Source organism: Salmo salar, chromosome ssa06 (genome assembly GCF_905237065.1).
Source record: "Salmo salar chromosome ssa06, Ssal_v3.1, whole genome shotgun sequence".
Classification (NCBI taxonomy): domain Eukaryota; kingdom Metazoa; phylum Chordata; class Actinopteri; order Salmoniformes; family Salmonidae; genus Salmo; species Salmo salar.
This window is the reverse complement of record NC_059447.1, coordinates 45,453,177-45,480,534: the sequence shown is the minus strand read 5'-3', so window position 1 is coordinate 45,480,534 and position 27,358 is coordinate 45,453,177. Positions and strand designations below refer to the sequence as shown.

At 39.0% G+C, this 27,358-nt stretch overlaps 3 protein-coding genes and 1 long non-coding RNA gene across 4 annotated transcripts; all 4 read right to left on the bottom strand.

The window, feature by feature from the left end:
- Positions 1–2,172: 2,172 nt before the first annotated feature.
- Positions 2,173–2,648, bottom strand: LOC123743552 (uncharacterized). Its single transcript, XR_006770409.1, has 3 exons — positions 2,600–2,648; positions 2,355–2,500; positions 2,173–2,258 (listed from the first exon to the last, which is right to left on the bottom strand). It is a non-coding gene; the product is annotated as an uncharacterized lncRNA (long non-coding RNA).
- A 4,881-nt stretch (positions 2,649–7,529) lies between these two features.
- LOC123743454 (interferon alpha-2-like) lies at positions 7,530–8,721 on the bottom strand. Its single transcript, XM_045720634.1, has 5 exons — positions 8,596–8,721; positions 8,413–8,499; positions 8,132–8,281; positions 7,782–7,874; positions 7,530–7,677 (listed from the first exon to the last, which is right to left on the bottom strand). Exons 1-5 carry the CDS (start codon positions 8,719–8,721, stop codon positions 7,570–7,572), a joined length of 564 nt encoding a protein of 187 aa, XP_045576590.1. The 3' UTR covers positions 7,530–7,569.
- A 10,578-nt stretch (positions 8,722–19,299) lies between these two features.
- On the bottom strand, positions 19,300–20,543 carry LOC123743551 (interferon alpha-2-like). The gene is made up of 5 exons (XM_045721312.1): positions 20,418–20,543; positions 20,236–20,322; positions 19,955–20,104; positions 19,605–19,697; positions 19,300–19,500 (listed from the first exon to the last, which is right to left on the bottom strand). The coding sequence occupies exons 1-5, from the start codon at positions 20,541–20,543 to the stop codon at positions 19,393–19,395; spliced, it is 564 nt and encodes a 187-aa protein (XP_045577268.1). The 3' UTR covers positions 19,300–19,392.
- Positions 20,544–25,481: 4,938 nt separating this feature from the next.
- Positions 25,482–26,726, bottom strand: LOC123743453 (interferon alpha-2-like). The gene is made up of 5 exons (XM_045720633.1): positions 26,601–26,726; positions 26,418–26,504; positions 26,135–26,284; positions 25,785–25,877; positions 25,482–25,680 (listed from the first exon to the last, which is right to left on the bottom strand). The coding sequence occupies exons 1-5, from the start codon at positions 26,724–26,726 to the stop codon at positions 25,573–25,575; spliced, it is 564 nt and encodes a 187-aa protein (XP_045576589.1). The 3' UTR covers positions 25,482–25,572.
- Positions 26,727–27,358: the final 632 nt, after the last annotated feature.

Here is a 27,358-nt window from a genome sequence, read left to right as displayed (position 1 = left end):
TCTATAAGTTTCTGTTAGGTAAAGCTCCGCCTTATCTCAGCTCACTGGTCACCATAACAACACCCATCCGTAGCACGCGCTCCAGCAGTTGAAGGCATAAACTTTAATCAAATCGCATTTTAATGGGAAAAAACATTAATTGCTACAGAATGTAGTAATTTCATGTCAAAACGCATATCAAATGAGATTTAGTTTTACTACAATGTAAAAACAATTTAAACTGAGCCATGTTGGTTTAAAAAGCTGACTCTTCCAAATGAAAAATGGATAACTTCGTTCGGAGCCGTTGTGTTGAACACTGTGCGATGTTTAACAGTGAGAGTGGCAGAATGGTGAACTTACTAAATGACTGAGAGTTTGACTGTGTGATATTAGGTTGCTTCTTGTGTAAATCTTTTCCGTCTGGATTTTAATGATTTGTATGTAGAGATAGCAAAAGCTCAGGTTGTCCAGCCCGGCGGAGATACAATCTTCGGCAAAATCATTCGCAAGAAGAATCCTGCAAAAATATTATTTGAAGATGACTGGTCATCCCCAAAACCAACACCTCATTTGGCCGCCTCTCCTTCCAGTTCTCTGCTGCCAGTGACTGGAACAAATTGCAAAAATCGCTGAATCTGGAGACTTATATTTCTCTCACTAACTATAAACATCAGCTATTTGAGCAGCTAACGGATCCCGCCATTTGCACACACTGTATATAGACTTTCTTTTTTTCTATTGTGTTATTGACTGTACGCTTGTTTATTCCATGTGTAAATCTGTGTTGTTGTTTGTGTCGCACTGCTTTGCTTTATCTTGGCCAGGTCGCAGTTGTAAATGAGAACTTGTGCTCAACTAGCTTTCCTGCATGAATAAAGGTGAAATAAAAAATGATGAACCTTTAAAAAACTCTGTGTTGTTGTTTTTGTCGCACTGCTTTGCTTTATCTTGGCCAGTTCGCAGTTGTAAATGATAACTTGTTCTCAACTGTCCTACACGGTTAATAAATAAAGGTGAAATAAAAAATAAATTCATTAAAACACACCGACAGACTTGGATACAGAATGAGCACTCAGATTAACAATATTTCAAATAATATTTTTTTATTAACTTAACATTTGATGAAGAGCAACAACAGGCACAATTTTCAAATAGATGAATAAATACTTTCAAAAATAGGCCTACATAAATGAATAATCTTGATAAATAAATAAATATATAAATAAATAAATACATGTATAATATTGCTGTTGGACATTGCACATTGCATGATTGTAGAATAGAAGGCTTTTAAAATCAAGCACAATTGTAAAACACTTTAGTAAAAAACATCTGCAAGTTCAAATTCATGTTCTGTTGGACCACAGAAGGCTATCAGAGTTGTGTTTCAGGATGAATTCTAGAGTGTACAGGAATTCTTTTCGAACCACTTCCCAGGCGCAGTAACTGAATTTCTGTGAAAATGAAAATAAACTGTTAGGGCAATGTAGGGTAATATTGTCCTATGTAGAGATATTATCAAAACAATGTGTCTATTTGTTTTCAACCTATATTCTACCTTTTCTTTTAGGACTGCTGCAATGTTCCCAAAGTACGTCTTCAGGCCCTGTGCCCTGATGGGATAATCACTTGTATCCACACTGCTCATCATCTGCCAGAAAGGAAGAAAGAGGCAGGCGATGAATAATAATTAAAATGTATCCATTATAGTGTATTTGCTTGCACCCTACATTTTATTTTAGGACAGCAGCGATGCTCCTAAAGTATGTATTCAGCGCCTTTTCCCTGACTAGATAATCACGTGTATCCACACTCCCCATCATCTGACACAAGAAGAAAATAATTCAAACATCACCATACCAGACTTAAACAGTTAAGCTATCTGTATAGGCATAGGTAGGTACTCACACATTTGCTCTCTTCAATCTGACGGTAGACAATGTTCTGAAAATACTCCAACTTCTGTTGGTCCCACATTGTCGGCAGTTCGTCAGTTCCAAACAATGTGTCGATATTCTTCAATGTCTCATAAATAGCCTTAGCACCACTGCTGCTCAACTGAAAGGGACAACAACAATAATATCAAATAACATAAATGGCAGTTTAAAGTTTTCTACTTTCTGATCCTAACGGTTGCAAATACGCTTTCATGCTGTAAAGAACACTTGGATATGATCGCTTGCCCTTACCTGTGGCCCTCCGGAGGTTGCAAATGCCGTGGCTGGGAATTCCATGAAGACATTGTCCTGCAGGCACTCCATAGGAAAATGACCCCCCTGAAAGAAAGAGAAAACACATGTTTCACGTTGAGCTATTCAGTTAAACTTCGTTGGATAATACATCTCAAGTCTACAGTAATTTAAAAAATGTACCATGTCTCTCAGTAGGTTGTGGGTTGATCGCACCAGCTGTCCTTGTAGCTGGCAAGGCATGGGCATCGAGAAAACTTGCACGAGGCAGAGGAAGGCGCTCATCCAAATGATCATCTGAATTGCCATTTTTAGGGTAGTTAGATGATCTGCAGCAGATGGTCATTGTTAGTTGAATATAATCCTGAAAATAATTAATTAATTGAAGCCTTAAGCAGTGATCAAATGATAGCATGTTGTTGACTTACCTGTTGCCAGTATATTGCAAAAATCCACCAGTCAGAATGTGGTTTGTGTTCTGATCCCATATCTGCGGATTAATTTAAATAGTGAGGATTGAAAGGATGTACAAAAAGTGAAAGGGTATCTCGCTAAATTAAGAGTTAAAATGAATGAATTTGGGAAAGTTTTGCCTAGTGAACCGCAAGACCGGATTTCTCTTTTCTTGTGCTCCACTTTCTTCTCATCATGTTTCGAGTTTTCCTTCGTAGGAGGCACATTGTCCTAAGTGGGTTTAAAAAATGTAACTCATAGGCTCAAACGTGAAGGAGAGAGAGAGAGAGAGAGAGAGAGAGAGAGAGAGAGAGAGAGAGAGAGAGAGAGAATATTGACCCCTTAACTTTACAATGAATGCTTTATAAACACCAATATTTAACTAATGGCACTTTTATGGACTAAGGGAAGGCCTACAATGTTTGTTTGTTAATCACAAAACTGCTGTTTGCTTGTTTGTTTGTTTCTCTCCCTCTCTCTCTCTCTCTCTCTCTCTCTCTCTCTCTCTCTCTCTCTCTCTCTCTCTCTCTCTCTCTCTCTCTCTCTCTCTCTCTCTCTCTCTCTCTCTCTCTCTCTCTCTCTGTGTGTCTGCGTGCGTGCGTGTGTCTGTGAGAGGGAGGGAGAGATGAGGATTTAATATGATCTCGTTCTGTTGGCATCTTCTGTCTTTAATCCCATTCATGTCTATACATTTGAATTAAAATGTTGATTATAACTGATATAGATAGAAATCAACCAGCATTTTATGACGTCTGTATCTGAATAGTCAGGCTAACATTAACATTTGACTATTTATTACTTACGAGAGACTAAATAAACAATGTGCTAAGGTGTTGTGATAACATTATCGTAGGCAAATACCTAAATCCTAATTCCTAATAACACTACACTTCATCGTCTTGGATATGCTTTGTTAAAGGGGCATTTTCTGCGATTGCCACATGCATAAATGAATGATAAACAGCCTACCTATTGATTCTTGAAGAATATATCACTTTTAAAGGCGTCATGAGCTCAGTCCACCTGTCTTACCCCAACAGAACCCAAAATGTACTTTTTTATGACATTGTTTGAAACAATATACATCTAAACAAACACTTTACAGCTTGAAAATGTAGTAAACTATAATGTTGATCTCTTGGATGGTCATTACTTTAATCAATAGATCTCCGACAGCGGTTACTTTTCTCGAACCACATCCCTCATCTATTTACCAGAATAGTGGTTGAGTGACCACTATGGTGTTGTTTTGAACTGTAGATTCCCTATAAACAAATGAATGCATGAAAGACTGAATGGATGAATTAATGGAAGACTGAATACATGAATGAATGAGAAAAACAATATGATAATAGATGCATGTATTTTGTCATTTAGTTGTGTTATAAATAAAATAAATACATAGCCTTCACATATAAATCAGTCAGTAAAAATATCATCCATCAATCTATTTGCCAGCCTCAGGGACATGTCACATGTCTCCAATGATGGTTATGTGGTTGTCCAACAGACCGCTCTTTCCTCACCGCTTGACTCTGAGGTCGACTTCGTCACAGCTTGACCATGGTGTCGAGGAATTTTTAAAACTGCACCAGTTTGTAGCGAAGCTCCGCTCCCACGATCTCACATGCGCATGCGCTGTGTTCCTGGAGCGCAAACAATTACATGCATGTTTTCAGTCAACTCAACCACAACAGGTGCTGCGCCAACGCATCCGACGACACAAGAAACGGCGCTTGGAAGTTCCAAGTTTCAGCGAAATTCATCCGATTTGTGGTGATCTAGAACTTTTCCTCTGATTAATTTAGCCTATTTTCGAGTGCATTTGATATTGGATCCACCTTCTGTTTCAAGATGGTGTTCAGCTTGTTGAAATACGGTTCAGAGACCCTTTGCCTGAAGTAACTGACCCTCCATCTCCAGAGGATGCCCCAACACCACACCCGACCTGAAGACAATATCAAATGGTTGTGAGTGAATTCGTTCCGTCTTAATTAAGAAAAGTACTGAAAATTAAAAAAAATATCGCTTAGATTAAATCACAAGTTAAAGACCTATGCCAATTATTGTCTGCCCCCAAAATATAACTTAGGCTACAACATGAGGGATCATACTTACGCATCCCTCCAATTTCTAAACTTAACTAGTTCACCTGTTTTTGAACAGGTTCAGTGTTTCTTTGTTCCATGTGACAGGAGTTAGGCTGTTAAATAACTGGGCCATTTATTCCAAAGCCTCTAATGCAACCACAGAGACGTCCTCGCCCTGTATAAAATAAAACAAGGTTTTAGGCATTAGGAAGTCTCATAAATTCTATGGTTAAACTTCCAATTTATAATTTTGAAATTGCAATAAAATCATACACTCTAGTTTATTCTATCCATATCTTGCTACATGATACATTTCAGTATCTTACCTGTGTGTTCTTGGAAACATGCTCTGGAAACATGCGCTCGACTTTTCTTTTAGACACAAAACTGTAAAATGTCCAACCTGAAATAAAGTCATATCAATATCAAAAAGTGAACTGTTTTGGAATAGTATCCATAAATTAAACATTGTGGTACAGAGAGTGAAAGCATTGGTTACATAAAACATCCTATAATACAATAAAAATAAATGGAGGTCTAATAATGAGATATATTGAGCATCAAATTGTGCACACCAAATAGCGGACAGGTGCAAAAATGCGCACTGCGCACTGCGCATAAACTGCGTCCACCCGCACTGATCGGATGCTGGTGTGTATAAGCAGAACAGAACAGAGTCAGGTAGATACTCAACCATTTCAAGGCTAGCATGAATATTTGAATATTTCGTCGTTCAGAGAGAAGAGCAGGCCTATAAGAATAAACCAATTTGCCAATGTGTTGTGATAACATTATCGTAGGTAAATCAATTTTACAATCCTCATGAGTTTAGTTCAACTACTCTCTTACCTCATCAGAACCCCAAATTAGAAATGTTCATGCCATTTTTTGATACCATGTAAATGTAAAAAAAACACACACACTGTATAGCTTCCAAATGTAGTTCAAACTAACCCATAACTTTTATCTCATAGATGGACATTCCTTTCATCCTTAGTTCTTTGACAATGGTTACTTTTCTCCAACCCCAATCCTCAGCTATTGAGAAAAATAGTGGTTCAGTGACCGCTTTGGTGTTGTTTGAACAGCAGATTGCTCCTTTAAAAAAGTCAGTCTATAAACAAACTAATGCATGAATGAATGAATGAATGACCGAATATATAAATGAATTAATAAAAATGATGAGAGAATAATTATTTGATTTTATTGTAAAGGAATAAATACATAGCCTTCACATATAAATGTCAGTCAACCAATGTTTATAAATAAATCATTCATTCAGTAAATGTATGAGCTATCAATCTATAAGCCGGGCTCAGAAACATGTCACATGTCTCCAATGATGATTATGTGGTTCTCCAACAGACCACTTCTTCCTCATTGCTTGACTCTGCTGTCGAGGAATTTCTTGAACTGCACCAGGTTGTCTCGAACCTCCAATCGCGTGATCTCCCGTACGCATGCGCTGTGTTCCTGGAGAGCACAGAATATATATATACCAGACCCCGACCTACTGGCTCCCGGTCATCTATAAGTTTCTGTTAGGTAAAGCTCCTCCTTATCTCAGCTCACTGGTCACCATAACAACACCCATCCGTAGCACGCGCTCCAGCAGTTGAAGGCATTAACTTTAATCAAATCGCATTTTAATGGGAAAAAACATTAATTGCTACAGAATGTAGTAATTTCATGTCAAAACGCATATCAAATGAGATTTAGTTTTACTACAATGTAAAAACAATTTAAACTGAGCCATGTTGGTTTAAAAAGCTGACTCTTCCAAATGAAAAATGGATAACTTCGTTCGGAGCCGTTGTGTTGAACACTGTGCGATGTTTAACAGTGAGAGTGGCAGAATGGTGAACTTACTAAATGACTGAGAGTTTGACTGTGTGATATTAGGTTGCTTCTTGTGTAAATCTTTTCCGTCTGGATTTTAATGATTTGTATGTAGAGATAGCAAAAGCTCAGGTTGCCCAGCCCGGCGGAGATACAATCTTCGGCAAAATCATTCGCAAGAAGAATCCTGCAAAAATATTATTTGAAGATGACTGGTCATCCCCAAAACCAACACCTCATTTGGCCGCCTCTCCTTCCAGTTCTCTGCTGCCAGTGACTGGAACAAATTGCAAAAATCGCTGAATCTGGAGACTTATATTTCTCTCACTGACTTTAAACATCAGCTATTTGAGCAGCTAACGGATCCCGCCATTTGCACACACTGTATATAGACTTTCTTTTTTCTATTGTGTTATTGACTGTACGCTTGTTTATTCCATGTGTAAATCTGTGTTGTTGTTTGTGTCGCACTGCTTTGCTTTATCTTGGCCAGGTCGCAGTTGTAAATGAGAACTTGTGCTCAACTAGCTTTCCTGCATGAATAAAGGTGAAATAAAAAATGATGAACCTTTAAAAAACTCTGTGTTGTTGTTTTTGTCGCACTGCTTTGCTTTATCTTGGCCAGTTCGCAGTTGTAAATGATAACTTGTTCTCAACTGTCCTACACGGTTAATAAATAAAGGTGAAATAAAAAATAAATTCATTAAAACACACCGACAGACTTGGATACAGAATGAGCACTCAGATTAACAATATTTCAAATAATATTTTTTTTATTAACTTAACATTTGATGAAGAGCAACAACAGGCACAATTTTCAAATAGATGAATAAATACTTTCAAAAATAGGCCTACATAAATGAATAATCTTGATAAATAAATAAATATATAAATAAATAAATACATGTATAATATTGCTGTTGGACATTGCACATTGCATGATTTTAGAATAGAAGGCTTTTAAAATCAAGCACAATTGTAAAACACTTTAGTAAAAAACATCTGCAAGTTCAAATTCATGTTCTGTTGGACCACAGAAGGCTATCAGAGTTGTGTTTCAGGATGAATTCTAGAGTGTACAGGAATTCTTTTCGAACCACTTCCCAGGCGCAGTAACTGAATTTCTGTGAAAATGAAAATAAACTGTTAGGGCAATGTAGGGTAATATTGTCCTATGTAGAGATATTATCAAAACAATGTGTCTATTTGTTTTCAACCTATATTCTACCTTTTCTTTTAGGACTGCTGCAATGTTCCCAAAGTACGTCTTCAGGCCCTCTGCCCTGATGGGATAATCACTTGTATCCACACTGCTCATCATCTGCCAGAAAGGAAGAAAGAGGCAGGCGATGAATAATAATTAAAATGTATCCATTATAGTGTATTTGCTTGCACCCTACTTTTTATTTTAGGACAGCAGCGATGCTCCTAAAGTATGTATTCAGCGCCTTTTCCCTGACTAGATAATCACGTGTATCCACACTCCCCATCATCTGACACAAGAAGAAAATAATTCAAACGTCACCATACCAGACTTAAACAGTTAAGCTATCTGTATAGGCATAGGTAGGTACTCACACATTTGCTCTCTTCAATCTGACGGTAGACAATGTTCTGAAAATACTCCAACTTCTGTTGGTCCCACATTGTCGGCAGTTCGTCAGTTCCAAACAATGTGTCGATATTCTTCAATGTCTCATAAATAGCCTTAGCACCACTGCTGCTCAACTGAAACAGACAATAACAATCATTTCAAATAACATAATTAGCAGTTTAAAGTTTTCTACTTTCTGATCCTAACGGTTGCAAATACGCTTTCATGCTGTAATGACCACTTGGATATGATCGCTTGCCCTTACCTGTGGCCCGCCGGAAGTTGCAAATGCCGTGGCTGGGAATTCCATGAAGACATTGTCCTGCAGGCACTCCATAGGAAAATGACCCCCCTGAAAGAAAGAGAAAACACATGTTTCACGTTGAGCTATTCAGTTAAACTTCGTTGGATAATACATCTCAAGTCTACAGTAATTTAAAAAATGTACCATGTCTCTCAGTAGGTTGTGTGTTGATCGCACCAGCTGTCCTTGTAGCTGGCAAGGCATGGGCATCGAGAAAACTTGCACGAGGCAGAGGAAGGCGCTCATCCAAATGATCATCTGAATTGCCATTCTTAGGGTAGTTAGATGATCTGCAGAAGATGGTCATTGTTAGTTGAATATAATCCTGAAAATAATTAATTAATTGAAGCCTTAAGCAGTGATCAAATGATAGCATGTTGTTGACTTACCTGTTGCCAGTATATTGCAAAAATCCTCCAGTCAGAATGTGGTTTGTGTTCTGATCCCATATCTGCGGATTAATTTAAATAGTGAGGATTGAAAGGATGTACAAAAAGTGAAAGGGTATCTCGCTAAATTAAGAGTTAAAATGAATGAATTTGGGAAAGTTTTGCCTAGTGAACCGCAAGACCGGATTTGTCTTTTCTTGTGCTCCACTTCCTTCTCATCATGTTTAGAGTTTTCCTTCGTAGGAGGCACATTGTCCTAAGTGGGTTTAAAAAATGTAACTCATAGGCTCAAACGTGAAGGAGAGAAAGAGAGAGAGAGAGAGAGAGAGAGAGAGAGAGAGAGAGAGAGAGAGAGAGAGAGAGAGAGAGAGAGAGAATATTGACCCCTTAACTTTACAATGAATGCAGTAGTGCTCTTTATGTCTTTATAAACACCAATATTTAACTAATGGCACTTTTATGGACTAAGGGAAGGCCTACAATGTTTGTTTGTTAATCACAAAACTGCTGTTTGCTTGTTTGTTTGTTTCTCTCCCTGTCTCTCTCTCTCTCTCTCTCTCTCTCTCTCTCTCTCTCTCTCTCTCTCTCTCTCTCTCTCTCTCTGTGTGTCTCTCTCTCTCTCTCTCTCTCTCTCTCTCTCTCTCTCTGTGTGTGTGTGTCTGTGTGCGTGTGTCTGTGAGAGAGGGAGTGAGAGACGATGATTTGATATGATCTGGTTCTGTTTGCATCTTCTGTTTTTAATACCATTCACTATTCATTTGAATTATACTGTTGATAATAACTGATGATTAAATAGAAATCAACCAGCATTTTATAACGTCTGTATCTGAATAATCAGGCTAACATTAACATTTGACTATTTATTACTTACGAGAGACTAAATAAACAATGTGCTAAGGTGTTGTGATAACATTATCGTAGGCTTAGTAGAAAAATACCTAAATCCTAATTCCTAATGACACTACACTTCATCGTCTTGGATATGCTTAGTTAAAGGGGCAATTTCTGTGATTGCCTACATGCATAAATGAATGATAAACAGCCTACCTATTGACTCTTTAAGAATATATCACTTTTAAAGGCCTCATGAGCTCAGTCCACCTGTCTTACCTCAACAGAACCCAAAATGTACTTTTTATGACATTGTTTGAAACAATATACATCTAAACAAACACTGTATAGCTTGAAAATGTAGTAAACTATAATGTTGATCTCTTGGATGGTCATTACTTTAATCAATAGATCTCCGACAGCGGTTACTTTTCTCGAACCACATCCCTCATCTATTTACCAGAATAGTGGTTGAGTGACCACTATGGTGTTGTTTTGAACTGTAGATTCCCTATAAACAAATGAATGCAGGAAAGACAATGGATGAATAAATGGATGACTGAATATATAAATGAATGAAAAAAACAATATGATAATAGATGCATGTTTATGTCATTTAATTGTATTATAAATAAATAAATACATAGCCTTCACATATAAATAAATCAGTCAGTCAGTAAAATATTATCCGTCAATCTATTTGCCAGCCTCAGGGACATGTTACATGTCTCCAATGATGGTTATGTGGTTGTCCAACAGACCGCTCCTTCCTCACGGCTTGACTCTGAGGCCGATTTCGTCACAGCTTGACCATGGTGTCGAGGAATTTTTAAAACTGCACTAGTTTGTAGCGAAGCTCCGCTCCCACGATCTCACATGCGCTGTGTTCCTGGAGAGCAAACAAGACATGCATGTTTTCAGTCAACTCAACCACAACAGGTACTGCGCCAACGCATCCGACGACACAAGAAACGGCGCTTGGAAGTTCCAAGTTTCAGCGAAATTCATCCGATTTGTGGTGATCTAGAACTTTTCCTCTGATTAATTTAGCCTATTTTCGAGTGGATTTGATGTTGGATCCACCTTCTGTTTCAAGATGGTGTTCAGCTTGTTGAAATACGTTTTCAGAGACCCTTTGCCTGAAGTAAGTGACCCTCCATCTCCAGAGGATGCCCCAACACCACACCCGACCTGAAGACAATATAAAATGGTTGTGAGTGAATTAGTTCCGTCTTAAGAAAAGTACTGAAAAAAAAAAAAATATCGCTTAGATTAAATCACAAATGAAAGATCTATGCCAATTATTGTCTGGCCCCCAAATATAACTTAGGCTACAACATGAGGGATCATACTTACGCATCCCTCCAATTTCTTAACTTAACTAGTTCACCTGTTTTTGAACAGGTTCAGTGTTTCTTTTTTCCATATGACAGGAGTCAGGCTGTTAAATAACTGGGCCATTTATTCCAAAGCCTCTAATGCAACCACAGAGACGTCCTCGGCCTATATAAAAGAAAACAAGGTTTTAGGCATTAGGATGTCTCATAAATTCCATGGTTAAACTTCCAATTTATCATTTTAAAATTGCAAAAAGTCATACACTCTAGTTTATTCTATCCATATCTTGCTACATGATACATTTCACTATCTTACCTGTGTGTTCTTTTCTATTTCTATGTTTAAGTTGTAGTTTGTCTATTTCTATGTTGGGATTGTTTGGGGTTGATCTCTAATTGGAGGCAGCTGATCCTCATTGCCTCTGATTAAAGATCATATTTAAGTAGGGGTTTTTCTCATTGTTGTTTGTGGGTTATTATCTTTTGAGTTGTGTGTTTTCCTCTCTGCGTCACGGTTTGTTTTTTTGTGTTTCAAGTTATTTATGTATTGCATTAAGTTTCACGTTTAAATATGTGTAACTACGAGCACACTGCATTTAGGCCCGCTTCTTCGAACAGTCGTGACAATATGGCTGTTCAGCATTTACATTGCACATCCTTGAAATAAAAATAGATGTTATTAATAGAGAGACTGATAGTGTTGAATGAAGTCTATAGTTCGGCCATTTTACCTCACTGCTTGTATTTGTATGTGTTACGGATCCCCATTAGCTGCTGCTGAGACAGCAGCTACTCTTGTTGGGGTCCAGCAAAATGAAGGCAGGTCTGGATGCTCCTCTTTACACATCACAAACCAACAAATATTATTTAAATCAACAACATAGGAATCGCTACAAATCTTATTGTATAACCTGTTATGCACTATATTAGGCCCAGCCTTTGGATCTTTTGGTTTTCCTAAATATGGCTACTATATTGTGATCACGTCGTCCGATGGATTTGTATACTGCTTTTAAACAAATTTCTGCAGTATTAGTTAAGATGTGATCAATACATGTTGATGATTTCATTCTTTGCTGTTTGTAACTACCCGGGTAGGTTGATTGATAACTTAACCAGGTTGCAGGCACTAGTTACCAGTTTGAAGCTTTCTCTTGAGTGGGCAGCCTGATGAAAGCCAGTCAATATTTAAATCACCTAGAAAATATACCTCTCTATTGATATCACATACATTGTCAAGCATTTCATACATGTTATCCAGATACTGACTGTTAGCACTTGGTGGTCTATAGCAGCTTCCCACCAGAATGGGCTTTATGTGAGGCACATGATCCTGTAGCCATATTACTTCAACATAATTTAACATGAGATCCTCTCTAAGCTTTACAGGAACATTTCTGTCTTCTCTGTAGATCTTATAACCATGTATTGCTAGCACTGTGTCACGTCGGTTGAAAGGAGAGGACCAAAGTGCAGCGTGGTGTGTCGCTGTAGGCCGTCTCTGTTGGCTCCGGACTGTAGGCCGTCTCTGTCGGCTCCGGACTGTAGGCCGTCTCTGTCGGCTCCGGACTGTAGGCCGTCACTGTCGGCTCCGGACTGTAGGCCGTCACTGTCGGCTCCGGACTGTAAACTGTCGCCGGAAGCTCTGGACGGGGAACTGTCGCCAGAAGCTCTGGATGGGGAACTGTCGCCGGAAGCTCTGGACGGGGGACTGTCGCCAGAAACTCTGGACGGGGGACTGTCGCCGGAAGCTCTGGACGGGGAATGCACACTCGAGGCCTGATGCGTGGGGCTGGCTGTGGAGGCGCCAGACTAGTAACACGCACCACAGGGCTAGTGCGAGGAGCAGGAACAGGACGTACTGGACTGGACTGGGCAGGGGCACTGGAGGCCTGATGCGTGGGCCTGGCTTTGGAGGCGCCAGACTAGTAACACGCACCACAGGGCTAGTGCGAGGAGCAGGAACAGGACTCACCAGGCTGGGGAGTCATGCAGGAGGCCTGGCTCTGGGAGCAGGCACAGGACTCCCCAGGCTGGGGAGACCTACTGGAGGCCTGGTCCGTGGAGGAGGCACAGGATAGACTGGGCTGTGGGGGAGCACTGGAGATCTGGTGCGTAGGCTTGACACCACTCTTCCAGGCTCAATGCCCACTTTCGCCCGGCACGGGCGGAGTGCAGGCATAGGACGAACTGAGCCCTCCCAGCGCCCCGGAGACACAGTACGCAGAGCCGGCGCAGGATACCCTGGGCCGAAACGTCGCACTGGAGACCAGACGCGCTGAGCTGGCACAATCCGCCCTGGCTGGATGCCCACTCTCGCATGGCACTTTGGGGGGCCTTCATATAGCGCTCCGGGGTATGAGCGCATACTGGAGACACCGTGCGCTTCACCGCATAACACGGTGCCTGACCAGTACCACGCTGCTTCCGGTAAGCACGGGGAGTTGGCTCAGGTCTATCGCCTGACTCTGCCAATCTCTCCGTATGCCCCCCCCTCTCGGGCTTCCTTGCCAGCCCTGTTCCCGCATAACGTTGGCTCCCCTCTCCTGCTGCCTCTGCTCTCCTGGCTGCCTCCACCTGCTCCCATGGGAGGTGATCCCTTCCAGCCAGGATCTCCTCCCATGTGTAGGATCCCTTGCCATCCAGGATATCCTCACATGTCCAGGAGTCTTTTTTACCACGCTGCTTGGTCCGTTGGTGGTGGGAAGTTCTGTCACGTCAAGGTGCAGCGTGGTGAGCATACATATTCTTTTTATTAGAAAAGACGCCGAACAAAACAAAAAACACTTCCCAAAAAAACGTGAAGCTAAAGGCTATGTGCCATAAACAAAGTCAACTTCCCACAACACAAGGAGGGAAAAGGGCTACCTAAGTATGGTTTCCAATCAGAGACATCAATAGACAGCTGTCCCTGATTGAGAACCATACCCGGCCAAAACATAAAAAATAAAGAACATAGAAAAAGGAACATAGAATGCCCACCCTAGTCACACCCTGGCCTACCCAAAATAGAGAATAACAAACCTCTCTATTGCCAGGGCATGACACACTGTGTCATCAAAGGTATTATCGAAGTGAGTTTCAGAGATTGTCAGAATATGAATGTCCTCTGTTACTAGCAAATTATTGATTTCGTTAACCATGTTTCTTATACTACAAAGTTAACGTGGGCTATTTTAAACACTTTTCTGGGATGCTTGATTGTTTTTCTTGCTTTACTGGGAAGCTTGGCAGAAGCAGACATGCTTTGGTTATTTATGTTAGTGGAGGGTGAGCTGCAGAATGTGGACTTCCTGCTAGGGTACACCACCTCAGTGCTAACAGTAGAACTCTGGTACATAGGAATATGATTACTGCATACAATAGCTGTAGGATCATTCAGAGCAGTAAGAGGGACATACTTACATGTTGTCTTCCAATGCCCCTGGGATAATGTACATTTGCTGAAACATTATGATAACTTAGTGACACAATGGTAGGGACTAAATGAGCTGGGCCTGGGTTAGTGAATTCACTGTGCACCTTTTCAGTCTATTCGGCAAATATTGCTCCTATTACGTTATTGATTGTGGAACGCAGTTTCATAGATGGGTTGGAAACATAGAATTAGGAATTATAATAATTTAATAGTATTTCCATGGTAGGAACGGAAGTTGTATAGGTGCTCAAAGTACACTATTCAAAACAGGCCAGCCCTGTCCAGTGATAAAACACACCTCATTGAAAAAATTCATTTGAATATACAGTTGAAGTCAGAAGTTGACATACACTTAGATTGGAGTCATTAAAACTAGTTTTTCAACCACTCCACAAATTTCTTGTCAGCAATCTGTAGTTTTGGCAAGTCAGTTAGGACATCTACTTTGTGCATGACACAAGCAATTCTTCCAACAATTGTTAACAGACAGATTATTTCACGTATAATTCACTGTATCGCAATTCCAGTGGGTCAGAAGTTTACATACACTAAGTTGACTGAGCCGTTAAACAGCTTGGAAAATTCCAGAAAATTATGTAATGGCTTTAGAAGGTTCTGATAGGCTAGTTGACATCATTTGAGTCAATTGGAGGTGTACCTGTGGATGTATTTCAAGGCCCACCGGGGAAAATCAACTGTTTTGGAATAGTATCCATAAATTAAACATTGTGGTACAGAGAGTGAAAGCATTGGTTACATAAAACATCCTATAATACAATAAAAATAAATGGAGGTCTAATAATGACATATATTGAGCATCAAATTGTGCACACCAAATAGCGGACAGGTGCAAAAATGCGCACTGCGCACTGCGCATAAACTGCGTCCACCCGCACTGATCGGATGCTGGTGTGTATAAGCAGAACAGAACAGAGTCAGGTAGATACTCAACCATTTCAAGGCTAGCATGAATATTTGAATATTTCGTCGTTCAGAGAGAAGAGCAGGCCTATAAGAATAAACCAATTTGCCAATGTGTTGTGATAACATTATCGTAGGTAAATCAATTTTACAATCCTTTTTCTGCGATTGCCACATGCATAAATGAATGATAAACAGCCTACCTATTGACTCTTGAAGAATATATCACTTTTAAAGGCCTCATGAGCTCAGTCCACCTGTCTTACCTCAACAGAACCCAAAATGTACTTTTTATGACATTGTTTGAAACAATATACATCTAAACAAACACTTTACAGCTTGAAAATGTAGTAAACTATAATGTTGATCTCTTGGATGGTCATTACTTTAATCAATAGATCTCCGACAGCGGTTACTTTTCTCGAACCACATCCCTCATCTATTTACCAGAATAGTGGTTGAGTGACCACTATGGTGTTGTTTTGAACTGTAGATTCCCTATAAACAAATGAATGCATGAAAGACTGAATTGATGAATTAATGGATGACTGAATACATGAATGAATGAGAAAAACAATATGATAATAGATGCATGTATTTTGTCATTTAGTTGTGTTATAAATAAAATAAATACATAGCCTTCACATATAAATCAGTCAGTAAAAATATCATCCATCAATCTATTTGCCAGCCTCAGGGACATGTCACATGTCTCCAATGATGGTTATGTGGTTGTCCAACAGACCGCTCTTTCCTCACCGCTTGACTCTGAGGTCGACTTCGTCACAGCTTGACCATGGTGTCGAGGAATTTTTAAAACTGCACCAGTTTGTAGCGAAGCTCCGCTCCCACGATCTCACATGCGCATGCGCTGTGTTCCTGGAGCGCAAACAATTACATGCATGTTTTCAGTCAACTCAACCACAACAGGTGCTGCGCCAACGCATCCGACGACACAAGAAACGGCGCTTGGAAGTTCCAAGTTTCAGCGAAATTCATCCGATTTGTGGTGATCTAGAACTTTTCCTCTGATTAATTTAGCCTATTTTCGAGTGCATTTGATATTGGATCCACCTTCTGTTTCAAGATGGTGTTCAGCTTGTTGAAATACGGTTCAGAGACCCTTTGCCTGAAGTAACTGACCCTCCATCTCCAGAGGATGCCCCAACACCACACCCGACCTGAAGACAATATCAAATGGTTGTGAGTGAATTCGTTCCGTCTTAATTAAGAAAAGTACTGAAAATTAAAAAAATATCGCTTAGATTAAATCACAAGTTAAAGACCTATGCCAATTATTGTCTGCCCCCAAAATATAACTTAGGCTACAACATGAGGGATCATACTTACGCATCCCTCCAATTTCTAAACTTAACTAGTTCACCTGTTTTTGAACAGGTTCAGTGTTTCTTTGTTCCATGTGACAGGAGTTAGGCTGTTAAATAACTGGGCCATTTATTCCAAAGCCTCTAATGCAACCACAGAGACGTCCTCGCCCTGTATAAAATAAAACAAGGTTTTAGGCATTAGGAAGTCTCATAAATTCTATGGTTAAACTTCCAATTTATAATTTTGAAATTGCAATAAAATCATACACTCTAGTTTATTCTATCCATATCTTGCTACATGATACATTTCAGTATCTTACCTGTGTGTTCTTGGAAACATGCTCTGGAAACATGCGCTCGACTTTTCTTTTAGACACAAAACTGTAAAATGTCCAACCTGAAATAAAGTCATATCAATATCAAAAAGTGAACTGTTTTGGAGTAGTATCCATAAATGAAACATTGTGGTACAGAGAGTGAAAGCATTGGTTACATAAAACGTCCTATAATACAATAAAATAAATAGAGGTCTAATAATGAAATATATTGAGCATCAAATTGTGCACACCAAATAGCGGACAGGTGCAAAAAAGCGCACTAGCGCATAAACTGCGTCCACCCGCACTGATCGGATGCTGGTGTGTATAAGCAGAACAGAACAGAGTCAGGTAGATACTCAACCATTTCAAGGCTAGCATGAATATTTGAATATTTCGTCGTTTGGAGAGAAGAGCAGGCCTATAAGAATAAACCAATTTGCTAATGTGTTGTGATAACATTATCGTAGGTAAATCAATTTTACAATCCTCATGAGTTTAGTTCAACTACTCTCTTACCTCATCAGAACCCAAAATTAGAAATGTTTATGCCATTTTTTGATACCATGTAAATGTTTAAAAAAAACACACACACTGTATAGCTTCCAAATGTAGTTCAAACTAACCCATAACTTTTATCTCATAGATGGACATTCCTTTCATCCTTAGTTCTTTGACAATGGTTACTTTTCTCCAACCCCAATCCTCAGCTATTGAGAAAAATAGTGGTTCAGTGACCGCTTTGGTGTTGTTTGAACAGCAGATTGCTCCTTTGCAAAAGTCAGTCTATAAACAAATGAATGCATGAAAGAATTAAAGGATGAATGACTGAATATATTAATGAATTAATAAAAATGATGAGAGAATAATTATTTGATTTTATTGTAAAGGAATAAATACATAGCCTTCACATATAAATGTCAGTCAACCAATGTTTATAAATAAATCATTCATTCAGTAAATGTATGAGCTATCAATCTATAAGCCGGGCTCAGAAACATGTCACATGTCTCCAATGATGATTATGTGGTTCTCCAACAGACCACTTCTTCCTCATGGCTTGACTCTGCTGTCGAGGAATTTCTTGAACTGCACCAGGTTGTCTCGAACCTCCAATCGCGTGATCTCCCGTGCGCATGCGCTGTGTTCCTGGAGAGCACAGAATATATATATACCAGACCCCGACCTACTGGCTCCCGGTCATCTATAAGTTTCTGTTAGGTAAAGCTCCGCCTTATCTCAGCTCACTGGTCACCATAACAACACCCATCCGTAGCACGCGCTCCAGCAGTTGAAGGCATTAACTTTAATCAAATCGCATTTTAATGGGAAAAAACATTAATTGCTACAGAATGTAGTAATTTTATGTCAAAACGCATATCAAATGAGATTTAGTTTTACTACAATGTAAAAACAATTTAAACTGAGCCATGTTGGTTTAAAAAGCTGACTCTTCCAAATGAAAAATGGATAACTTCGTTCGGAGCCGTTGTGTTGAACACTGTGCGATGTTTAACAGTGACAGTGGCAGAATGGTGAACTTACTAAATGACTGAGAGTTTGACTGTGTGATATTAGGTTGCTTCTTGTGTAAATCTTTTCCGTCTGGATTTTAATGATTTGTATGTAGAGATAGCAAAAGCTCAGGTTGCCCAGCCCGGCGGAGATACAATCTTCGGCAAAATCATTCGCAAGAAGAATCCTGCAAAAATATTATTTGAAGATGACTGGTCATCCCCAAAACCAACACCTCATTTGGCCGCCTCTCCTTCCAGTTCTCTGCTGCCAGTGACTGGAACAAATTGCAAAAATCGCTGAATCTGGAGACTTATATTTCTCTCACTAACTTTAAACATCAGCTATTTGAGCAGCTAACGGATCCCGCCATTTGCACACACTGTATATAGACTTTCTTTTTTTCTATTGTGTTATTGACTGTACGCTTGTTTATTCCATAAAAAACTCTGTGTTGTTGTTTTTGTCGCACTGCTTTGCTTTATCTTGGCCAGTTCGCAGTTGTAAATGATAACTTGTTCTCAACTGGCCTACACGGTTAATAAATAAAGGTGAAATAAAAAATAAATTCATTAAAACACACCGACAGACTTGGATACAGAATGAGCACTCAGATTAACAATATTTCAAATAATATTTTTTTTATTAACTTAACATTTGATGAAGAGCAACAACAGGCACAATTTTCAAATAGATGAATAAATACTTTCAAAAATAGGCCTACATAAATGAATAATCTTGATAAATAAATAAATATATAAATAAATAAATACATGTATAATATTGCTGTTGGACATTGCACATTGCATGATTGTAGAATAGAAGGCTTTTAAAATCAAGCACAATTGTAAAACACTTTAGTAAAAAACATCTGCAAGTTCAAATTCATGTTCTGTTGGACCACAGAAGGCTATCAGAGTTGTGTTTCAGGATGAATTCTAGAGTGTACAGGAGTTCTTTTCGAACCACTTCCCAGGCGCAGTAACTGAATTTCTGTGAAAATGAAAATAAACTGTTAGGGCAATGTAGGGTAATATTGTCCTATGTAGAGATATTATCAAAACAATGTGTCTATTTGTTTTCAACCTATATTCTACCTTTTCTTTTAGGACTGCTGCAATGTTCCCAAAGTACGTCTTCAGGCCCTGTGCCCTGATGGGATAATCACTTGTATCCACACTGCTCATCATCTGCCAGAAAGGAAGAAAGAGGCAGGCGATGAATAATAATTAAAATGTATCCATTATAGTGTATTTGCTTGCACCCTACTTTTTATTTTAGGACAGCAGCGATGCTCCTAAAGTATGTATTCAGCGCCTTTTCCCTGAATAGATAATCACGTGTATCCACACTCCCCATCATCTGACACAAGAAGAAAATAATTCAAACATCACCATACCAGACTTAAACAGTTAAGCTATCTGTATAGGCATAGGTAGGTACTCACACATTTGCTCTCTTCAATCTGACGGTAGACAATGTTCTGAAAATACTCCAACTTCTGTTGGTCCCACATTGTCGGCAGTTCGTCAGTTCCAAACAATGTGTCGATATTCTTCAATGTCTCATAAATAGCCTTAGCACCACTGCTGCTCAACTGAAAGGGACAACAACAATAATTTCAAATAACATAATTAGCAGTTTAAAGTTTTCTACTTTCTTATCCTAACGGTTGCAAATACGCTTTCATGCTGTAATGACCACTTGGATATGATCGCTTGCCCTTACCTGTGGCCCGCCGGAGGTTGCAAATGCCGTGGCTGGGAATTCCATGAAGACATTGTCCTGCAGGCACTCCATAGGAAAATGACCCCCTGAAAGAAAGAGAAAACACATGTTTCACGTTGAGCTATTCAGTTAAACTTCGTTGGATAATACATCTCAAGTCTACAGTAATTTAAAAAATGTACCATGTCTCTCAGTAGGTTGTGGGTTGATCGCACCAGCTGTCCTTGTAGCTGGCAAGGCATGGGCACCGAGAAAACTTGCACGAGGCAGAGGAAGGCGCTCATCCAAATGATCATCTGAATTGCCATTCTTAGGGTAGTTAGATGATCTGCAGCAGATGGTCATTGTTAGTTGAATATAATCCTGAAAATAATTAATTCATTGAAGCCTTAAGCAGTGATCAAATGATAGCATGTTGTTGACTTACCTGTTGCCAGTATATTGCAAAAATCCACCAGTCAGAATGTGGTTTGTGTTCTGATCCCATATCTGCGGATTAATTTAAATAGTGAGGATTGAAAGGATGTAGAAAAAGTGAAAGGGTATCTCGCTAAATTAAGAGTTAAAATGAATGAATTTGGGAAAGTTTTGCCTAGTGAACCGCAAGACCGGATTTCTCTTTTCTTGTGCTCCACTTCCTTCTCATCATGTTTCGAGTTTTCTTTCGTAGGAGGCACATTGTCCTAAGTGGGTTTAAAAAATGTAACTCATAGGCTCAAACGTGAAGGAGAGAGAGAGAGAGAGAGAGAGAGAGAGAGAGAGAGAGAGAGAGAGAGAGAGAGAGAGAGAGAGAGAGAATATTGACCCCTTAACTTTACAATGAATGCAGTAGTGCTCTTTATGTCTTTATAAACACCAATATTTAACTAATGGCACTTTTATGGACTAAGGGAAGGCCTACAATGTTTGTTTGTTAATCACAAAACTGCTGTTTGCTTGTTTGTTTCTCTCCCTCTCTCTCTCTCTCTCTCTCTCTCTCTCTCTCCCTCTCTCTCTCTGTGTGTCTGCGTGCGTGCGTGTGTCTGTGAGAGGGAAGGAGAGATGAGGATTTAATATGATCTCGTTCTGTTGGCATCTTCTGTCTTTAATCCCATTCATGTCTATACATTTGAATTAAAATGTTGATTATAACTGATATAGATAGAAATCAACCAGCATTTTATGACGTCTGTATCTGAATAGTCAGGCTAACATTAACATTTGACTATTTATTACTTACGAGAGACTAAATAAACCAATGTGCTAAGGTGTTGTGATAACATTATCGTAGGCAAATACCTAAATCCTAATTCCTAATAACACTACACTTCATCGTCTTGGATATGCTTTGTTAAAGGGGCATTTTCTGCGATTGCCACATGCATAAATGAATGATAAACAGCCTACCTATTGATTCTTGAAGAATATATCACTTTTAAAGGCCTCATGAGCTCAGTCCACCTGTCTTACCTCAACAGAACCCAAAATGTACTTTTTATGACATTGTTTGAAACAATATACATCTAAACAAACACTTTACAGCTTGAAAATGTAGTAAACTATAATGTTGATCTCTTGGATGGTCATTACTTTAATCAATAGATCTCCGACAGCGGTTACTTTTCTCGAACCACATCCCTCATCTATTTACCAGAATAGTGGTTGAGTGACCACTATGGTGTTGTTTTGAACTGTAGATTCCCTATAAACAAATGAATGCATGAAAGACTGAATGGATGAATTAATGGATGACTGAATACATGAATGAATGAGAAAAACAATATGATAATAGATGCATGTATTTTGTCATTTAGTTGTGTTATAAATAAAATAAATACATAGCCTTCACATATAAATCAGTCAGTAAAAATATCATCCATCAATCTATTTGCCAGCCTCAGGGACATGTCACATGTCTCCAATGATGGTTATGTGGTTGTCCAACAGACCGCTCTTTCCTCACCGCTTGACTCTGAGGTCGACTTCGTCACAGCTTGACCATGGTGTCGAGGAATTTTTAAAACTGCACCAGTTTGTAGCGAAGCTCCGCTCCCACGATCTCACATGCGCATGCGCTGTGTTCCTGGAGCGCAAACAATTACATGCATGTTTTCAGTCAACTCAACCACAACAGGTGCTGCGCCAACGCATCCGACGACACAAGAAACGGCGCTTGGAAGTTCCAAGTTTCAGCGAAATTCATCCGATTTGTGGTGATCTAGAACTTTTCCTCTGATTAATTTAGCCTATTTTCGAGTGCATTTGATATTGGATCCACCTTCTGTTTCAAGATGGTGTTCAGCTTGTTGAAATACGGTTCAGAGACCCTTTGCCTGAAGTAACTGACCCTCCATCTCCAGAGGATGCCCCAACACCACACCCGACCTGAAGACAATATCAAATGGTTGTGAGTGAATTCGTTCCGTCTTAATTAAGAAAAGTACTGAAAATTAAAAAAATTATCGCTTAGATTAAATCACAAGTTAAAGACCTATGCCAATTATTGTCTGCCCCCCAAATATAACTTAGGCTACAACATGAGGGATCATACTTACGCATCCCTCCAATTTCTAAACTTAACTAGTTCACCTGTTTTTGAACAGGTTCAGTGTTTCTTTGTTCCATGTGACAGGAGTTAGGCTGTTAAATAACTGGGCCATTTATTCCAAAGCCTCTAATGCAACCACAGAGACGTCCTCGCCCTGTATAAAATAAAACAAAGTTTTAGGCATTAGGAAGTCTCATAAATTCTATGGTTAAACTTCCAATTTATAATTTTGAAATTGCAATAAAATCATACACTCTAGTTTATTCTATCCATATCTTGCTACATGATACATTTCAGTATCTTACCTGTGTGTTCTTGGAAACATGCTCTGGAAACATGCGCTCGACTTTTCTTTTAGACACAAAACTGTAAAATGTCCAACCTGAAATAAAGTCATATCAATATCAAAAAGTGAACTGTATTGGAATAGTATCCATAAATGAAACATTGTGGTACAGAGAGTGAAAGCATTGCTTACATAAAACGTCCTATAATACAATAAAAATAAATGGAGGTCTAATAATGAGATATATTGAGCATCAAATTGTGCACACCAAATAGCGGACAGGTGCAAAAATGCGCACTAGCGCATAAACTGCGTCCACCCGCACTGATCGGATGCTGGTGTGTATAAGCAGAACAGAACAGAGTCAGGTAGATACTCAACCATTTCAAGGCTAGCATGAATATTTGAATATTTCGTCATTCGGAGAGAAGAGCAGGCCTATAAGAATAAACCAATTTGCCAATGTGTTGTGATAACATTATCGTAGGTAAATCAATTTTACAATCCTCATGAGTTTAGTTCAACTACTCTCTTACCTCATCAGAACCCAAAATTAGAAATGTTCATGCCATTTTTTGATACCATGTAAATGTAAAAAAAAAAAAAACACACACTGTATAGCTTCCAAATGTAGTTCAAACTAACCCATAACTTTTATCTCATAGATGGACATTCCTTTCATCCTTAGTTCTTTGACAATGGTTACTTTTCTCCAACCCCAATCCTCAGCTATTGAGAAAAACAGTGGTTCAGTGACCGCTTTGGTGTTGTTTGAACAGCAGATTGCTCCTTTAAAAAAGTCAGTCTATAAACAAACTAATGCATGAATGAATGAATGACTGAATATATAAATGAATTAATAAAAATGATGAGAGAATAATTATTTGATTTTATTGTAAAGGAATAAATACATAGCCTTCACATATAAATGTCAGTCAACCAATGTTTATAAATAAATCATTCATTCAGTAAATGTATGAGCTATCAATCTATAAGCCGGGCTCAGAAACATGTCACATGTCTCCAATGATGATTATGTGGTTCTCCAACAGACCTCTTCTTCCTCATGGCTTGACTCTGCTGTCGAGGAATTTCTTGAACTGCAGCAGGTTGTCGCGAACCTCCAATCGCGTGATCTCCCGTGCGCATGCGCTGTGTTCCTGGAGAGCACAGAATATATATATATATACCAGACCCCGACCTACTGGCTCCCGGTCATCTATAAGTTTCTGTTAGGTAAAGCTCCGCCTTATCTCAGCTCACTGGTCACCATAACAACACCCATCCGTAGCACGCGCTCCAGCAGTTGAAGGCATTAACTTTAATCAAATCGCATTTTAATGGGAAAAAACATTAATTGCTACAGAATGTAGTAATTTCATGTCAAAACGCATATCAAATGAGATTTAGTTTTACTACAATGTAAAAACAATTTAAACTGAGCCATGTTGGTTTAAAAAGCTGACTCTTCCAAATGAAAAATGGATAACTTCGTTCGGAGCCGTTGTGTTGAACACTGTGCGATGTTTAACAGTGAGAATGGCAGAATGGTGAACTTACTAAATGACTGAGAGTTTGACTGTGTGATATTAGGTTGCTTCTTGTGTAAATATTTTCCGTCTGGATTTTAATGATTTGTATGTAGAGATAGCAAAAGCTCAGGTTGCCCAGCCCGGCGGAGATACAATCTTCGGCCAAATCATTCGCAAGAAGATTCCTGCAAAAATATTATTTGAAGATGACTGGTCATCCCCAAAACCAACACCTCATTTGGCCGCCTCTCCTTCCAGTTCTCTGCTGCCAGTGACTGGAACAAATTGCAAAAATCGCTGGAGACTTATATTTCTCTCACTAACTTTAAACATCAGCTATTTGAGCAGCTAACGGATCCCGCCATTTGCACACACTGTATATAGACTTTCTTTTTTTCTATTGTGTTATTGACTGTACGCTTGTTTATTCCATGTGTAAATCTGTGTTGCTGCTTTGCTTTATCTTGGCCAGGTCGCAGTTGTAAATGAGAACTTGTGCTCAACTAGCTTTCCTGCATAAATAAAGGTGAAATAAAAAATTATGAACGTTTAAAAAACTCTGTGTTGTTGTTTTTGTTGCACTGCTTTGCTTTATCTTGGCCAGTTCGCAGTTGTAAATGATAACTTGTTCTCAACTGGACTACACGGTTAAATAAAGGTGAAATAAAAAATAAATTCATTAAAACACACCGACAGACTTGGATACAGAATGAGCACTCAGATTAACAATATTTAAAAGAATATTTTTTTAATTAACTTAACATTTGATGAAGAGCAACAACAGGCACCATTTTCAAATAGATGAATAAATACTTTCAAAAATAGGCCTACATAAATGAATAATCTTGATAAATAAATAAATATATAAATAAATAAATACATGTATAATATTGCTGTTGGACATTGCACATTGCATGATTGTAGAATAGAAGGCTTTTAAAATCAAGCACAATTGTAAAACACTTTAGTAAAAAACATCTGCAAGTTCAAATTCATGTTCTGTTGGACCACAGAAGGCTATCAGAGTTGTGTTTCAGGATGAATTCTAGAGTGTACAGGAGTTCTTTTCGAACCACTTCCCAGGCGCAGTAACTGAATTTCTGTGAAAATGAAAATAAACTGTTAGGGCAATGTAGGGTAATATTGTCCTATGTAGAGATATTATCAAAACAATGTGTCTATTTGTTTTCAACCTATATTCTACCTTTTCTTTTAGGACTGCTGCAATGTTCCCAAAGTACGTCTTCAGGCCCTCTGCCCTGATGGGATAATCACTTGTATCCACACTGCTCATCATCTGCCAGAAAGGAAGAAAGAGGCAGGCGATGAATAATAATTCAAATGTATCCATTATAGTGTATTTGCTTGCACCCTACTTTTTATTTTAGGACAGCAGCGATGTTCCTAAAGTATGTATTCAGCGCCTTTTCCCTGACTAGATAATCACGTGTATCCACACTCCCCATCATCTGACACAAGAAGAAAATAATTCAAACGTCACCATACCAGACTTAAACAGTTAAGCTATCTGTATCGGCATAGGTAGGTACTCACACATTTGCTCTCTTCAATCTGACGGTAGACAATGTTCTGAAAATACTCCAACTTCTGTTGGTCCCACATTGTCGGCAGTTCGTCAGTTCCAAACAATGTGTCGATATTCTTCAATGTCTCATAAATAGCCTTAGCACCACTGCTGCTCAACTGAAAGGGACAACAACAATAATATCAAATAAAATAAATGGCAGTTTAAAGTTTTCTACTTTCTGATCCTAACGGTTGCAAATACGCTTTCATTCTGTAAAGAACACTTGGATATATGCTCGCTTGCCCTTACCTGTGGCCCGCCGGAGGTTGCAAATGCCGTGGCTGGGAATTCCATGAAGACATTGTCCTGCAGGCACTCCATAGGAAAATGACCCCCCTGAAAGAAAGAGAAAACACATGTTTCACGTTGAGCTATTCAGTTAAACATAGTTGGATAATACATCTCAAGTCTACAGTTATTAAAAAATTGTACCATATCTCTCAGTAGGTTTTGGGTTGTTCGCACCAGCTGTCCTTTTAGCTGGCAAGGCATGGGCATCGAGAAAACTTGCACGAGGCAGAGGAAGGCGCTCATCCAAGTGATAATCTGAATTGCCATTTTTAGGGTAGTTAGATGATCTGCAGCAGATGGTCATTGTTAGTTGAGTAAAATCCTGAAAATAATTAATCAATTGATGCCTGAAGCAATGATCAAATGATAGCATGTTGTTGACTTACCTGTTGCCAGTATATTGCAAATTTCCTCAAATCAGAAATGTGGTTTGTGTTCTGATCCCATATCTGCGGATTCATTTAAATAGTGAGGATTGAAAGGATGTAGAAAAAGTGAAAGGGTATCTCGCTAAATTAAGAGTTAAAATGAATGAATTTGGGAAAGTTTTGCCTAGTGAACCGCAAGACCGGATTTCTCTTTTCTTGTGCTCCACTTCCTTCTCATCATGTTTCGAGTTTTCCTTCGTAGGAGGCACATTGTCCTAAGTAGATTAAGAAAATGTAACTCATAAGCTCAAACGTTGCTAAGAAAGACAAGGAGAAGAAGAAGGGGGGAGGGAGAGAGAGAGAGAGAGAGAGAGAGAGAGAGAGAGAGTATCGACCCCTTAACTTAACAATGAATGCAGTAGACCTCTTCATGTCTTTATAAACACCAATATTAAACTATTGGAACTTTTATGGACTCAGGGAAGGCCTACTACAATGTTTGTTTGTTAATCACAAAACTGCAATTGGCTC

What these genes read in the sequence shown, in the direction of transcription:
- LOC123743454 (XM_045720634.1), bottom strand. Translation starts at nt 8,721, where the DNA reads ATGGCAATTCAGATGATCATTTGGATGAGCGCCTTCCTCTGCCTCGTG. An exon ending in ACAACCTACTGAGAGACATG is followed by an intron (nt 8,500 to 8,595) that starts GTACATTTTTTA and finishes TCTTTCTTTCAG; the next exon opens with GGGGGTCATTTTCCTATGGA. An exon ending in CAGCAGTCCTAAAAGAAAAG is followed by an intron (nt 7,678 to 7,781) that starts GTAGAATATAGG and finishes TCATTTTCACAG; the next exon opens with AAATTCAGTTACTGCGCCTG.
- LOC123743551 (XM_045721312.1), bottom strand. Translation starts at nt 20,543, where the DNA reads ATGGCAATTCAGATGATCATTTGGATGAGCGCCTTCCTCTGCCTCGTG. An exon ending in CAACCTCCGGCGGGCCACAG is followed by an intron (nt 20,105 to 20,235) that starts GTAAGGGCAAGC and finishes TGTCCCTTTCAG; the next exon opens with TTGAGCAGCAGTGGTGCTAA. An exon ending in CAGCAGTCCTAAAAGAAAAG is followed by an intron (nt 19,501 to 19,604) that starts GTAGAATATAGG and finishes TCATTTTCACAG; the next exon opens with AAATTCAGTTACTGCGCCTG.
- LOC123743453 (XM_045720633.1), bottom strand. Translation starts at nt 26,726, where the DNA reads ATGGCAATTCAGATTATCACTTGGATGAGCGCCTTCCTCTGCCTCGTG. An exon ending in AAAACCTACTGAGAGATATG is followed by an intron (nt 26,505 to 26,600) that starts GTACAATTTTTT and finishes TCTTTCTTTCAG; the next exon opens with GGGGGTCATTTTCCTATGGA. An exon ending in CAGCAGTCCTAAAAGAAAAG is followed by an intron (nt 25,681 to 25,784) that starts GTAGAATATAGG and finishes TCATTTTCACAG; the next exon opens with AAATTCAGTTACTGCGCCTG.